This window comes from Ranitomeya imitator, chromosome 4 (genome assembly GCF_032444005.1).
Source record: "Ranitomeya imitator isolate aRanImi1 chromosome 4, aRanImi1.pri, whole genome shotgun sequence".
Taxonomy (NCBI): Eukaryota; Metazoa; Chordata; class Amphibia; order Anura; family Dendrobatidae; genus Ranitomeya; species Ranitomeya imitator.
The window spans coordinates 570,767,092-570,782,742 of NC_091285.1; the positions used below are offsets into that span (position 1 = coordinate 570,767,092).

General features: G+C 43.4%; 1 protein-coding gene across 3 annotated transcripts in view; it reads left to right on the forward strand.

Moving 5' to 3' along the window:
- LRRK1 (leucine rich repeat kinase 1) overlaps positions 1 to 15,651 on the forward strand; it is a 145,463-nt gene that overhangs the window by 50,353 nt on the left and 79,459 nt on the right. For all 3 annotated transcript variants that reach the window (XM_069766321.1, XM_069766322.1, XM_069766323.1), the window contains exons 3-5: positions 2,478 to 2,641; positions 4,433 to 4,604; positions 7,071 to 7,250. In XM_069766321.1, coding sequence (XP_069622422.1) covers positions 2,478 to 2,641; positions 4,433 to 4,604; positions 7,071 to 7,250 — 516 coding nt within the window. The remainder of the gene's footprint in view (positions 1 to 2,477; positions 2,642 to 4,432; positions 4,605 to 7,070; positions 7,251 to 15,651) is intronic.

The following is a 15,651-nucleotide window of genomic DNA, read 5'->3' on the forward strand; positions in this document are numbered from 1 at the left end:
TATTGTATGTTCTGTATATGTTATGACTTTGTGGTTTTAAATATTGTTAAATAAAAACGTATTTTTACATTTCTAAATATGGGACGTGTACTCCATGTGTTTCTTCTTGGGTTTCCTGTTCACATAATGGGCTAGTGTCCGTACCCTGACCGGGTTCTGTGCATACAGTGGCCTAGTGTCCGTACCCTGACCGGGTTTGGAAAAATACAATGGTCTATTGTCCATACCCTGACCGGTTTCTGTGCGCATAATGGTCTAGTGTCAGTATCCTGACCGGGTTCCGTATACATAATGGTGTCTGCATGCTGTACATATAATGGCCTAGTGTCCATATCTTGACCGAGTTCTGCATGCATAAAGATCTAGTGCAGGGGTGTCAAACTGAATTCCTCAAGGGCTGCAAACAGGTCATGTTTTCAGGATTTCCTTGTACTGCACAGGTGATAATTTAATCACCTACACAAATAATGAGTTGGTGATTAAATTATCACCTGTGCAGTACAAGGAAATCCTGAAAACATGACCTGTTTGCAGCCCTCGAGGAATGCAGTTTGACACCCCTGATCTATTGTCAGTATCCTGTCCAGGTTCTGTACATATAATGGTCTACTGTCCGTATCTTGACCAGGTTCTGTACGTGTAATAGTCTAGTGACCGTGACCGGGTTCTGTACATATAATGGCCTAATGTCAGTATCCTGACTGGGTTCTGTACATATAATGGCCTACTGTCAGTATCCTGTCCGAGTTATGTACATATAATGGCCTAGTGTCCGTATCTTGACTGGGTTCTGTACATATAATTGTCTAGTGTCAGTATCCTGACAACACGAAGAAAAAGCCATGGAGTTATGGTTCTCACAGGAGCGAAAAACATGTTCGTGAAATGCAAATGATGAAAAAAAAAATGTTGATGTATTAAGTATGAGCACCATACACGGAAATATACGCACTCGTGTGCATTGGCATGCTGTTAATGAGGTTATTAATGGTTGTGTGAAAAATGGGCAAGCAAACCATCAAGATCCACAGCTGGAAGCGTCTTTTGGAATTGCCAAGCAATAGGAGACAAGTCCAAAGACACTGCAGGCCGTGGTACCACGTTTAGGACATGAAAGCTGCTCACAGTAGTATGAGCACTATGCAGCCTGGGGTTGTCATGTTTAAAAACGGCTTTTAGGACATTTTCATATTCCCTCCTGGTGCATCCTCAGACTTGACTCCCATTGAGCATATCTGGGACAGTATTGGTCGGCAACTGTAAAGGGAGCTGCCAGCAGCAGATCTTGATGATCTCAGCGCACAAGTGCATTCAGTGTGCCTGCACATTATTCAGAGAACAATTAAAATCCGTGCAGATGGTAGCCAAGGCGTGTAAGTGCCGGGATTGCTACTTGTGGCTCTCGTACTTGATGCTGAGTAAATCATGGTGTTTTGAACGTTTGTTTCCATTTTCCCATCCTTTCCATATCATAATCTTGTCTATCCATCCTGTGATTTCCATAATTCCATGACTTTTCCTTCTCGGAAAATGTTGAGGAGTGGATATTGGTCCAGAGTCCACATCTTCATGTTGACTAGATCCTGTAAATAGAATGGTCTGGCAATGATCTAACTGCATTCTGTAGATAAAATGTTCCAGCATATGCACCTTGACCAGGTTGTGTGCATATAAAAGTCCATGCTCTGTATCCCTGGCCAGGTTGTTTAGATGTAATGGTCCAAGTTCTATAGTTTTCATCTCCCTATGGGGCCATCAGACAAGGTTATACCTCTGCAGGCCACATCTAGTGTATAATGACTTGTATTGTGGATGATGGACAACTCTATGTTTGTCCTAATCTTAAGGTACCATCACATTTAGTGACGCTGCAGCGATCTAGACAACGATCCCGATCGCTGCAGCGTCACTAAATACATACTTACATTCCGGTGTCTGTCCCCCGGCGCTGTGCTTCTCTGCACTGACTGTGAGCACCAGCCGGAAAGCACAGCAGTGACGTCACCGCTGTGCTCTGCTTTCCAGCCGGCGCTTACACAGTGCAGAGAAGCACAGCGCCAGGGGACAGACACCGGAATGTAAGTATGTAGTGTTTTTTTTTTTTTCGTTTACGCTGGTAACCAGGGTAAACATCGGGTTACCAAGCGCGGCCCTGCGCTTAGTAACCCGATGTTTACCCTGGTTACCAGACAGTGAAGACATCGCTGAATCGGCGTCACACACGCCGATTCAGCGATGGCTGCGGGAGATCCAGCGACGAAATAAAGTTCTGGACTTTCTGCTCCGACCAACGATGGCACAGCAGGATCAGGTCAAACTCAACGATATCGCTAGCCAGGACGCTGCAACATCACGGATCGCTAGCGATATCGTTCAGTGTGAAGGTACCTTTAGGACATTACACTATAATAGGAGTTAACACGTGCTGAGCCTTCGTGATACTGAACCATTTAGATCCATTTTTATTTTCTCCTCAGGCTCCACAGGTATGGGAAACAAGCAGTCCATTCCCGGGGAGCTAGTGGTGACCCAGAGCCCAGTGATCGCGGAGATCCAGGCTACGTACTCTGAAGGGGAGAGTGACAAAGCACAGGACCTAGTAAAAGCTGCCTGTGAGGAAAACCTTCCACGGCCTGAAAAGGTATAAATTGTCACCGGTATTTGTGAACGTTGCATTGAAACTGAAAGCTGGTGTCCGGAGTATAAAATATGTTTATTTCCTAAAAGTAATAAAAGAAAAATAAAAAAATTTCCATAACAGTGCTGCAACTTAGCAGGTATTTTAGTTAACTGCAGTGATCATTTGCTGGACATCATTGAGACTGCTGCTACCAATCACTGGTCACAGCGGTTTTGTGCCATTCAAATGGGCTTCACCTCTGAGGCCAGTGATTGGCTACATTGGTCACGGGAATGTTTGTTTGGCACGTGATCAATGTAGCAAAACAAACTGAGACTAGTGGGGCCTACTAGTGTGGTGGTGCTGGACTTGGCAGGTGAGTGGTGTGACGCATTGAATTGAGCCGCACGTCGAAGATCCATTCAAAGTGATTACATTCGGTGGCAATGAAGCAAATAACAGTTGATTGGGGGGATGCCGGGTGTTGGACCCACCAACGATCTTCATAATGATGAATAGTCATATAGGTAGCTCAGCAATATGTTGTGATGAGACAACCCCTATAAGTTATATAATTGGCATAAAGAACACTTCTGGTTGATTACCCCCTTAGTTGCTGCAGTTTATACCAAACATGGCATCCAAGGGTCTAAACAAATGACGCCAGCTCCATTTTTTTTTTTTTAAACCATTTCTTCCCTAGCGAGGCAATCATAGTAGGTATATTTCAAATGCAACGCATGGGATGCATGCCAAAATCCAATCCATGTGAAACAAAACTGTGGAAATGCACTTTTAATTTTAGAAAATTAAAAATGATTTGTAAAAAAAAAAAAATGAAACGCAATTAAAGTAGGAAATGTAAAGTTTAAGCTCCAAAAAAATGAAAGTTAAAAACTAAAATTTACAACTTTTGTATTGAGCAAACTTTTGAACCAATAGAAAGGAATATGACCTCAGGATTAATCTACACAGTATGTAGTCTGTAACTGTAGAGACTCAGAGGTCTGCAGTCACTAAATGATGGGAAACTAGCTACCAAAATTTAATACCAGAATGAGGCCTCTAACCCCCCTATATACATGAGCTCTGACACCTAATAAGATGTATGCAATGTCACTTAGAGGGATTTCTGGTCTACAATGTCTGAAGTCACTATCTTTTGTTTCCTCTCCTGCCCAGGAGATGTGGTATGATCAAACCATGTTCTTGTACGGTCAGACACGGCCGTTACACAGTACACAGCAGAGGCACATTTATAAGATTATCTCCGCACATGAACATTTTTTTTAAGATATCCAATTGTGGAACTTATCTTTATGTCAAAACTAATTGATTAATGAAGCCCTCCCAATTCTCATATGATATACTGAAGCACTGTGTACATGCAATTGCTCATTTTGCCTTTCTACCGGGGAATGCTTCTCTTTTCTCTACTTCTACAAGAAGTCTCTTTTTCCTGCAGAAATCATTCCCCTCTTGAACTCTTGATCCAGGTTCTCCCTCCTCCCATCCAGAACTTTTGCAGTGATGACTCATACAGGGAAAATGGTCCTCCTGTTTCTACTAAGAGCTTAGAAGGATTCAGCTAGTCAGTTGTTAATCATGTGATGTCATTGACCTTATGGAAAACCGAAAAATTTACTTGGTAGAAGGGAAAATGATCAATTGTAGGTACACAGTGCTAGTTCTATATAATATGATGATTGCAATGTATTAAGAGGATAAAAGCTTTGATGGGACGGCTTCTTTTTAAAATAAACTTCGTGGGATAACCCCTTTAAATGTGAATATTTTTCTCTTCTTGCACAGCTCCAGCTCCTACGAATCGCAGCCGCTTATGGGGATGTGCCCTCTGTACGGTATCTGATCCATGAGGCCAAAGTGGTTTTACCAACTGACCCCAGCGACGACAATCCAGTTGTTATGGCGGCTCACTATGGTCACGGAGAAGCTGTAATACTATTACTTGATTCCTTGCCAGGTACAAGTACATTATTATTATTTAAGGACTGTTTTATTATTCCGACCACAGATTGCTGAATGAATTATTTAATGCAATTTACAAATTGTTAGATTTTTGTTGGGGGGGATGGGAATGAATGAAAAATGGTGGTTGAGCAGATGTTCAGGAAGTGAAAGCTCGACATACCACAAAGCTATTACTATTTCCGCCTTACGGCTTTCTTTACACTGCTGTATCACAAATCTTCAGAACTATAGTAATTGATCAGCTGTTGGACCTGTACTTGGCTCCAGCAGTTTATGCGATAAGTCTCTGCCATAATAATAAATAAAAGATCTATGAAAATGAACAAATGAAAGTCAGACATTGCTTTTCAACCATGATTCCACAGAATTTGAAAAAAAAACAAAACAAAAAAAACTCATGAAATAGGTCTGGACAGAAATGATGGTACCCGTGAAAATAATGTGACAAAAGGGACATGTTAAATCAAGGTGTGTCCACTAACTAGCATCACCGGTGTCTACATTCTTGGAATCAGTGAGTGGGCCTGGTGACATGGTGTGTATCACACTCAACATGGACCAGAGGAAGCGAAGGAAAGAGTTGTCTCAGGAGATTAGAAAGAAAATGATAGCCAAACATGTTAAAGTTAAAAGTTGTAAGACCATCTCCAAGCAGCTTGATATTCCGGTGACTACAGCTGCACATATTAAGAAATTTAAGATCCATGGTACTGTAGCCAACCTCCCTGGATGTGGCCACAGGAGGAAAATTGATGAGAAATCAAAGAGACGGATAATACCATTGGTAACAAAAGAGCCCAGAAAAACTTCTAAACAGATTAAAGATGAACTTCAAGCTCAAGGAACATCATTGTCAGATCGCACCATCCGTCGTTGTATGATCCAAAGTGGACTTGATGGGAGACGACCATTGTTGAAAAAAAATAATAAAAAAGTCAGACTGGAATTTGCCAAACTACATGTTGACAAGCCACAAAGCTTCTTGGAGAATGTCCTATGGACACATGAGACAAAAATTGAACTTTTTGGCGAGGCACAGCTCTATGTTCACAGGCGGAAAAATGAAGCATATCAAGAAAAGAACACTGTCCCTACTGTGAAACATGGAGGAGGCTCTGTTATGTTCTGGGGCTGCTTTGCTGCATATGGCACAAGGTGTCTAGAATCTGTGCAGGGTACAATGAAATCTCAAGACTATCAAGGGATTCTAGAGAGAAATGTGCTGTCCAGTGTCAGAAAGCTTGGTCTCAGTCTCAGGTCATGGGTCTTGCAACAGGATAATGACCAGAAAAACACAGAGCTAAAAACACCCAAGAATGGCTAAGAGGAAAACATTGCACTATTCTGAAGTGTATGAGCCCTGACCTAAATCCTATTAAGCATTAGAAAGAGCTGAAACATGCCGTCTGGAAAAGGCAACCGTCAAACACGAGACAACTGGAGCACTTTGCTCTTGAGGGGTGCACCAAAATACCTGTCGAGAGGTGAAGTCTCATTGACAGTTACAGGAATCGTTTGATTGCAGTGATTGCCTCAAAAGGTTGTGCAACAAAATATTAAGTTAGGGGCACCATCATTTCTGTCCTGGCCTATTTCATGAGTTTTATTTATTTATTTTTTAATTCTATGGAAACATGGTTGAAAAACAATGTCTGACTTTCATTTGTCCATTTTCATAGATGTTTTATTTATTTATTATTACTTTTGTCAGATTCAAGTTATTTCTGTGACCATTGTGGGTTTTTCTGTCATTAAATAAGGGGGACCAACAATTTTGACCACGTGTGTATATCTCTAACCTAAGAAACCATATGGTGTCACTTATGCGTTCGCCACCTTAGCAGTATTTGATGCCATCATCATTTTTATCTAGGTCATAGTATTAATGCAATGTCTGATATTCTGCGTGGCCACGGGCGCTCAGTCGCTGATTCTCGGTGTGATCTGTAATAGATCATCACATATTTTCGGCACAGCCTGCGGTATATATTTCTGTAATATGGCTTCACATGAGACATTAGGCATTCCCACCACCAGTGTCTACATTTCTCATCCCATATTAGAGGCTATGAAAAATAAATATACTTCACAAAAGGCCAAATAGTAATATCCTCCTATACAGAGTTATGCATTGCCATGGTAACAGAATGATTTTGTAGCTTCTAGAAGTAGAAACATAACCTAGTACACTCTTGCAACTTTTCTATATTTCTTGCCTACATTAAGTAACTTGGCAAGAAGTAAAGGGTTTCTGGAAGGGAGTCTGGATGCAGGATGGGACTACATGGTTTGTAGTCTGCTACCATGGAGACGCATAGGTCTGCCGAGGTACTGTACTGAGGAAACTGTAGGCATTTTTAAATGGCTGCTTTCCATAAAGCTCACTTAATAATCCACAAATGTCAATTATGTGCTACTACATGGTGACCTTGTAATGTAACCTGATGTTGCCTTTCAGATGCATGCAGTCATAAGCCTCTCTTGAACTGGCTTCTGGTGTCTTGCTGTGAGCAGGGTCATCTCAGCCTAGTGAAACTCCTAATCCTCACCTATCATGCCGACCCAGATTGCTATGCAACAAGAAATAACGAGTTTCCAGTTCTCCGCAAATTACCTCTTTATGCCACCTGTATGACAGGTAATGTATAAATCCAGATTTCTCTTCCTATCCTAACATCTCCCAAAAGTAAGAAAGCTAATATCAAATAGAAAGTGGAGGCATCTAAGAAAAAGAAAGAAAGCTACAAGGTTGTGTAGTTTATTATCTAAGTATTGTGACGGGATTCATGGAGAAGAGGAGGATTTTTACAGCCCTCCTAAAAAAAATTTGTACATGGGTGGCAAGTCTGGGGAAGAGCATTCCGAAGAAGAGGTGCAGCACAGGAGAACACTTTGGTATAAATTTCAGAGGAGATCAGCACTAGTGATGAGCGAGTATACTCGTTGCTCGGGTGATCTCCGAGGATTTGTTATTGCTCGGAGATATAGTTTTCTGTTATGATCTGGTGGTTTAGGAGCAACATGGAACGAGCTCAGAAGGAAGTGGTATCTGTACTGACCGCAGTCCCTAAGCTCAACACAACACTAGAAGTAGACGTGGGATGCTCCTAACTCTCCCTAGGCACCTCGTCACAGCCTAAGAGCTAACTACCCCTAAAGATAGAAACCGGAAAGCTATCTTGCCTCAGAAAAAATCCCCAAAGGATAGATTAGCCCCCCACAATTAATGTCTGTGAGAGGAGAGGGAAAAAGACATACACAGAATGAAACCAGGATGAGCACAGGATGCCAGTCTAGCTTGATAGAAAGGACAGGATAGAATACTGTGCGGTCAGTATAAAGCACTACAAAAGAGTTTACAAAAATCTCCACACCTGACTAAAGGTGTGGAGGGTAAATCTGTTTCCCAGAGCTTCCAGCAACACCAAATTAATCCATACTGATAAGCTGGACAAACATTGAGTGCACAGAACGGATAAGTCAACAATCTGTGGACAGAAAAGAGCAAGGAAGGACTTAGCTTTGCTGAACTGGTCAGGATAACAGGGAAATCCAAAGAGATGTGAATCCAACCAGGAACCATTTACAAGTGGCACTGGCTGAAGGAAAGAGCCAGGCATAAATAGCCGAACAGAAAAGACAATCAGAGGAAGCAGCTGCTGACAGCTAAATCCAAGGAGCAGCCATACCACTTGAAACCACAAGAGGGAGCCCAAGAGCAGAACTCACAAAAGTGCCACTTACAACCACCGGAGGGAGCCCAAGAGCGGAATTCACAACAGTTTTCATCGCCTCAGTTGCATGATTTACGGCTTCCAGATACGCTGAATACATGAGGGAATTCCCTAACAAACAGGCATTCCTCACATGTATTCAGCGTATCTGGAAGTCATATATTATGCAACTGAGGCGATGAAAACTATATCTCCGAGCAATAACAAATACTCGGAGATCATGGGAAAGCCCGAGCAACGAGTACACTCGCTCATCACTAGTCAGCACAGATGATGGGTTTAAAGATGACAGATGGGTGGTCCTGAATGTTGGGTAAAGAAGTTTTAGGTGAATCCTGGATGAGAAGATTGACCAGGACCTACTAATAAAGATTAGTCTGATGATGGCTGTTTTATATGATTGCCACAGAACCATCCTATGTAAGAGTGACCTGCCCTTAAGGTACCGTCACACTCAGAAACTTTACAACGAGAACGACAACAATCTGTGACGTTGCAGCGTCCTGGATAGCTATCTCGTTGTGTTTGACACGCAGCAGCGATCTGGATCCCGCTGTGCCATCGCTGGTCGGAGCTAGAAGCCCAGAACTTTATTTGGTCGTCAGGTCGGCGTGTATCGTCATGTTTGACAGCAAAAGGAACGATGCCTGCAATGTTTTACATGGAGCTAACAACCAGCGAGAACGATAAGTGAGTCGCCGTTACGTCACTGGATCGCTCCTGCATCGTTCTGGAGCTGTTTGACGTCTCTACAGCGACCTAAACAGCGACGCTCCAGCGATCGGCTCGTTGTCTATATCGCTGCAGCGTCGCTGAGTATGACGGTACCTTTAGAGTTTTGCAATAGGGTAAAGATAACAAAGGCAACTAGAAGACAAATTAGCTGTTTATCTAGTAAGAATGGAGTACAGTAGATAATGTGGGAGGAAGTTATTACGAGGGACTTTTTAAAGGCAATGTGTCACCAGGTTTCTATTACTTACCTAACCTCAGCATGATGTAGCAGCTTAGACTGTGACTCCAGCAAGGTGTCTACTATTGGGCTACTTGCTGCAGGATTGCAAAAAATTTTCTCTGCTGGTGATCTACCAGTTCTCTGAATGCTGAGCTCTGTATAACCCGCCCACACCACTGATTGCCTATGCACAGTGTACACAGGAAGTTGCCAATCAGTGGTGTGGGCGGCTATACAGAGCTCATTAATATGGATGACTAAGTTATAGTACTTTAGTAGTAATCTCCTGCTGTTGCAAATTGCTTCTTCAGAGAGGAAGAGGACTAGAACTTCAGTGCCACCTATAGGAAGTAGCAATCCTAACAGTCAATATCGACTCTCTAATGAGCCTTGTCACATGACTTGAGATAAAAGCCAAAATCTAAATTTGCAGACACTGTGTTTCAGGGTACTGCCCCATATCAGTGCAAAGTGTGAGATCTGGTTTGGCTGGGTGAAAGGCATCTGACCGAGCTCCAAGGGGTAACGTTTCTCCTTGCAGAGACTGACGAGAAAATTTGCATATTTCCCAGACTAGCATTGCGGCTTAAGTCTCCTCACCTTGGCATGTCAGGCTTGACATGTCAATCTCCGCAAGGAGAAACGTTACCCCTTGGATCTCCAGCTGTGATTTTATGAAAACTACAGTAAGCAGCCCAGTAAGTGACACATCGGTGGAATCAGGCTCTCTGCCCCTACTTTATGCTACTCTCAAATTAGGTGGCAAAAAACTGGTGACACATTCCCTATAAAGTCATTTTTCCTTGTGACTGTGTTGTCATTTTTTGCCCCAAATGTATCAAGAGTCCTGCCATGTATTGATACAATTGGCACATTATGGTATTACTCTTGTGTTCAGAAACATTAGTGTAGTGTAATGCCATAAAGTTCACTAATCGTAAATCTGGCTGAAACCCTATTTGCATCCCTGACCACGCACCTTTTTTTAACCCCTTAGTGACAGCCAGTTTTTACAATTCTGACCACTGTCACTTTGAGGTTATAGCTCAGGAACGCTTCAACATATCCCACTGATTCTGAGACTGTTTTTCTCATGACATATTGTACTTCATGTTAGTGGTAAAATTTATTCGATATTACTTGCGTTTATTTATAAAAATACCAGAAATTGGGCAAAAATTTTGCAATTTTCAAACTTTTTATTTTTGGGCCCTTAAATCAGAGTCATGTCACACAACATAGGTAATAAATAACATTTCCCACATGTCTACTATACATCAGCACAATTTTGGAAACATATATATATTTTTTTGTTAGGACGTTTATAAGGGTTAAAAGTTGACCAGCGATTTCTCATTTTTCCAATAAAATTTACAAAGCCATTTTTCTAGGGACCACATCACATTTGAAGTGAGTTTGGGGGGTCTGTATAACAGAAATATCCAAAATGACACCATTCTAAAAACTGCAGCCCTCAAGGTGCGCAAACCCACATTCAAGAAGTTTATTAACCCTTCAGGTGCTTCATGAGAACTAAAGCAATGTGGAAGGAAAAAAAATAACATTTTACTTTTTTTTTTTCCTTCACAAAAAAATAAATTTAGACCCCAACTTTTTTTTATTTTACCAAGGGTATCAAGAGAAAATGGATTACAAAATTTGTTGTGCTATTTGTCCTGAATACACAGATACCCCATATGTGGGGGAAATCCACTTTGGGCGCATGGCAAGGCTCAGAAGGGAAGGAGCACTGTTTGACTTTTTGAAAATGGCTGAAATCTATGGCAGACACCTTGTTGCTTTTTAGGACCCTGTTATGATCTGGTGGTCAGGACAATAATGGACCTGGAGGTTAAGAGCACACGGAATGACCTGATAGTTACTGATAATATAGGACGAGCTCTGGGACGTGGGAACTCTGCTGACCGCAATCCCTAATCCTATCAACCACACTAGAAATAGCCGTGGATTGCTCCTAACGCTCCCTATGCAACTCGGCACAGCCTAAGGAACTAGCTAGCCCTAAAGATAGAAAAATAAAGCCTACCTTGCCTCAGAGAAATTCCCCAAAGGAAAAGGCAGCCCCCCACATATAATGACTGTGAGTAAAGATGAAAATACAAACACAGAGATGAAATAGATTAAGCAAAGTGAGGCCCGACTTACTGAACAGACTGAGGATAGGAAAGGTAGCTTTGCGGTCAGCACAAAAACCTACAAAAAGACCACGCAGAGGGCGCAAAAAGACCCTCCGCACCGACTCACGGTGCGGAGGCGCTCCCTCTGCGTCCCAGAGCTTCCAGCAAGCAAGAAAACAATCCAAATAGCAAGCTGGACAGAAAAATAGCAAACCAGAGAAAAACAAGCAGTCACTTAGCTTCTGCTGGGAAGACAGGTCACAAGAACGATCCAGGAGTGAACTAGACCAATACTGGAACATTGACAGGTGGCATGAAGCAAAGATCTAAGTGGAGTTAAATAGAGGAGCCAGCTAACGAATTAACCTCGTCACCTGTGGAAGGAAACTCCGAAACACCCACAGCCACCAGAGAAAGTCCATGGACAGAACCAGCCGAAGTACCATTCATGACCACAGGAGGGAGCCCGACAACAGAATTCACAACAGTACCACCCCCCCCTTGAGGAGAGGTCACCGAACCCTCACCAGAGCCCCCAGGCCGACCAGGACGAGCCAAATGAAAGGCACGAACCAGATCGGCAGCATGAACATCAGAGGCAAAAACCCAGGAATTATCTTCCTGACCATAACCCTTCCACTTGACCAGGTACTGGAGTTTCCGTCTCGAAATACGAGAATCCAAAATCTTCTCCACCACATACTCCAACTCCCCCTCAACCAACACCGGGGCAGGAGGATCAACGGATGGAACCACAGGCGCCACGTATCTCCGCAACAACGACCTATGGAACACATTATGGATGGCAAAAGAAGCAGGAAGGGCCAAACGAAATGACACAGGATTGATAACCTCAGAAATCTTATACGGACCAATGAAACGAGGCTTAAACTTAGGAGAGGAAACCTTCATAGGAACATAACGAGACGACAACCAAACCAAATCCCCAACACGAAGTTGGGGACCCACACAACGCCGGCGGTTAGCGAAACGTTGAGCCTTCTCCTGGGACAATGTCAAATTGTCCACCACATGAGTCCAAATCTGCTGCAACCTATCCACCACAGTATCTACACCAGGACAGTCCGAAGACTCAAACTGCCCTGAAGAGAAACGCGGATGGAAACCAGAATTGCAGAAAAACGGTGAAACCAAAGTAGCCAAGCTGGCCCGATTATTAAGGGCGAACTCAGCCAACGGCAAAAAGAACACCCAATCATCCTAATCAGCAGAAACAAAGCATCTCAGATATGTTTCCAAAGTCTGATTAGTTCGTTCGGTTTGGCCATTTGTCTGAGGATGGAAAGCCGAGGAAAAAGACAAATCAATGCCCATCCTAGCACAAAAAGATCGCCAAAACCTCGAAAAACTGGGAACCTCTGTCAGAAACGATGTTCTCCGGGATACCATGTAAACGAACCACATGCTGGAAAAATAATGGCACCAAATCAGAGGAGGAAGGCAATTTAGACAAAGGTACCAAATGGACCATCTTAGAAAAGCGATCACAAACCACCCAAATGACCGACATCTTTTGAGAGACTGGGAGATCCGAAATAAAATCCATAGAAATATGCGTCCAGGGCCTCTTCGGGACCGGCAAGGGCAAAAACAACCCACTGGCACGAGAACAGCAGGGCTTAGCCCGAGCACAAGTCCCACAGGACTGCACAAAAGAACGCACATCCCGTGACAAAGACGGCAACCAAAAGGATCTAGCCACCAAATCTCTGGTACCAAAGATTCCAGGATGCCCAGCCAACACTGAACAATGAATCTCAGAGATAACTCTACTAGTCCATCTATCAGGGACAAACAGTTTCTCCGCTGGGCAACTGTCAGGTCTATCAGCCTGAAATTTTTGCAGCACCCGCCGCAAATCAGGGGAGATGGCAGACAAAATTACCCCCTCTTTGAGAATACCCGCCGGCTCAGGAAAACCCCAAGAGTCAGGCACAAAACTCCTTGACAGGGCATCAGCCGTCACATTCTTAGAGCCCGGAAGGTACGAAACCACAAAATCAAAACGGGAGAAAAATAACGACCATCGAGCCTGTCTCGGATTCAACCATTTGGCAGACTCAAGATAAGTCAAATTCTTGTGATCTGTCAAGACCACCACGCGATGCTTGGCTCCTTCAAGCCAATGACGCCACTCCTCGAATGCTCACTTCATGGCCACCAACTCTCGATTACCAACATCATAATTGCGCTCAGCAGGCGAAAACTTTCTAGAAAAGAAAGCACATGGCTTCATCACCGAGCCATCAGAACTTCTTTGCGACAAAACAGCCCCAGCTCCAATCTCAGAAGCATCAACCTCAACCTGAAACGGGAGCGAAACATCTGGCTGGCACAACACAGGGGCAGAAGAAAAACGACGCTTCAACTCCTGAAAAGCCTCTACAGCTGCAGAAGACCAATTGACCACATCAGCACCCTTCTTGGTCAAATCAGTCAACGGTTTAGCAACACTAGAAAAATTAGCGATGAAGCGCCGATAAAAATTAGCAAAGCCCAGGAACTTTTGCAGGCTCTTCACAGATGTCGGCTGAGTCCAATTGTAAATGGCCTGAACTTTAACAGGGTCCATCTCGATAGTAGAAGGGGAAAAAATGAACCCCAAAAATGAAACCTTCTGAACTCCAAAGAGACACTTTGACCCCTTCACAAACAAGGAATTAGCACGAAGGACCTGGAACACCATTCTGACCTGCTTCACATGAGACTCCCAATCATCCGAAAAGACCAAAATATCATCCAAATACACAATCAGGAATTTATCCAGGTACTCTCGGAAGATGTCATGCATAAAGGACTGAAATACTGATGGAGCATTGGAAAGCCCGAATGGCATAACCAGGTACTCAAAATGGCCCTCGGGCGTATTAAATGTTGTTTTCCATTCATCGCCTTGTTTAATACGCACAAGATTATACTCCCCTCGAAGATCTATCTTGGTGAACCAACTAGCCCCTTTAATACGAGCAAACAAATCAGACAGCAACGGCAAAGGATACTGAAATTTGACTGTAATTTTATTGAGAAGGCGGTAATCAATACAAGGTCTCAAAGAACCATCCTTCTTGGCCACAAAAAAGAACCCTGCTCCTAACGGTGATGACGACGGGCGAATATGGCCTTTCTCCAAGGATTCCTTTATATAACTCCGCATAGCGGCGTGTTCTGGCACAGATAAATTGAACAATCGGCCCTTAGGAAACTTACTACCAGGAATCAATTTAATTGCACAATCGCAATCCCTATGAGGAGGTAGGGCACTGGGTTTGGGCTCATCAAATACATCCCGATAATCCGACAAAAACTCTGGAACTTCAGAAGGAGTGGAAGACGAAATAGACAAAAATGGAACATCACCATGTACCCCCTGGCAACCCCAGCTGGACACAGACATAGATTTCCAGTCCAATACTGGATTATGAACCTGTAGCCATGGCAACCCCAAAACGACCACATCATGCAGATTATGCAACACCATTAAGCGGATATCCTCCTGATGTGCAGGAGCCATGCACATGGTCAATTGGGTCCAGTACTGAGGCTTATTCTTGGCCAAAGGCGTAGCATCAATTCCTCTCAATGGAATAGGATACTGCAAGGGCTCCAAGAAAAAACCACAGCGCCTAGCATACTCCAAGTCCATCAAATTCAGGGCAGCGCCTGAATCCACAAATGCCATAACAGAATAGGATGACAAAGAACAAATCAGAGTAACGGACAATAGAAATTTAGACTGTACCGTACCAATGGTGTCAGACCTAGCGAACCGCTTAGTGCGCTTAGGACAATCGGAGATAGCATGAGTGGAATCACCACAGTAAAAACATAGCCCATTCCGACGTCTGTGTTCTTGCCGTTCAGCTCTGGTCAAAGTTCTATCACATTGCATAGGCTCAGGCCCATGCTCAGATAGTACCGCCAAATGGTGCACAGCTTTACGCTCACGCAAGTGTCGATCGATCTGAATGGCCAAAGACATAGACTCATTCAGACCAGCAGGCATGGGAAATCCCACCATGACATCCTTAAGGGCTTCAGAGAGACCCTTTCTGAAGATTGCTGCCAGGGCACATTCATTCCACTGAGTGAGCACAGACCACTTTCTAAACTTCTGACAATATATCTCCGCTTCATTCTGACCCTGACACAGAGCCAGCAAGATTTTCTCTGCCTGATCCACTGAATTAGGTT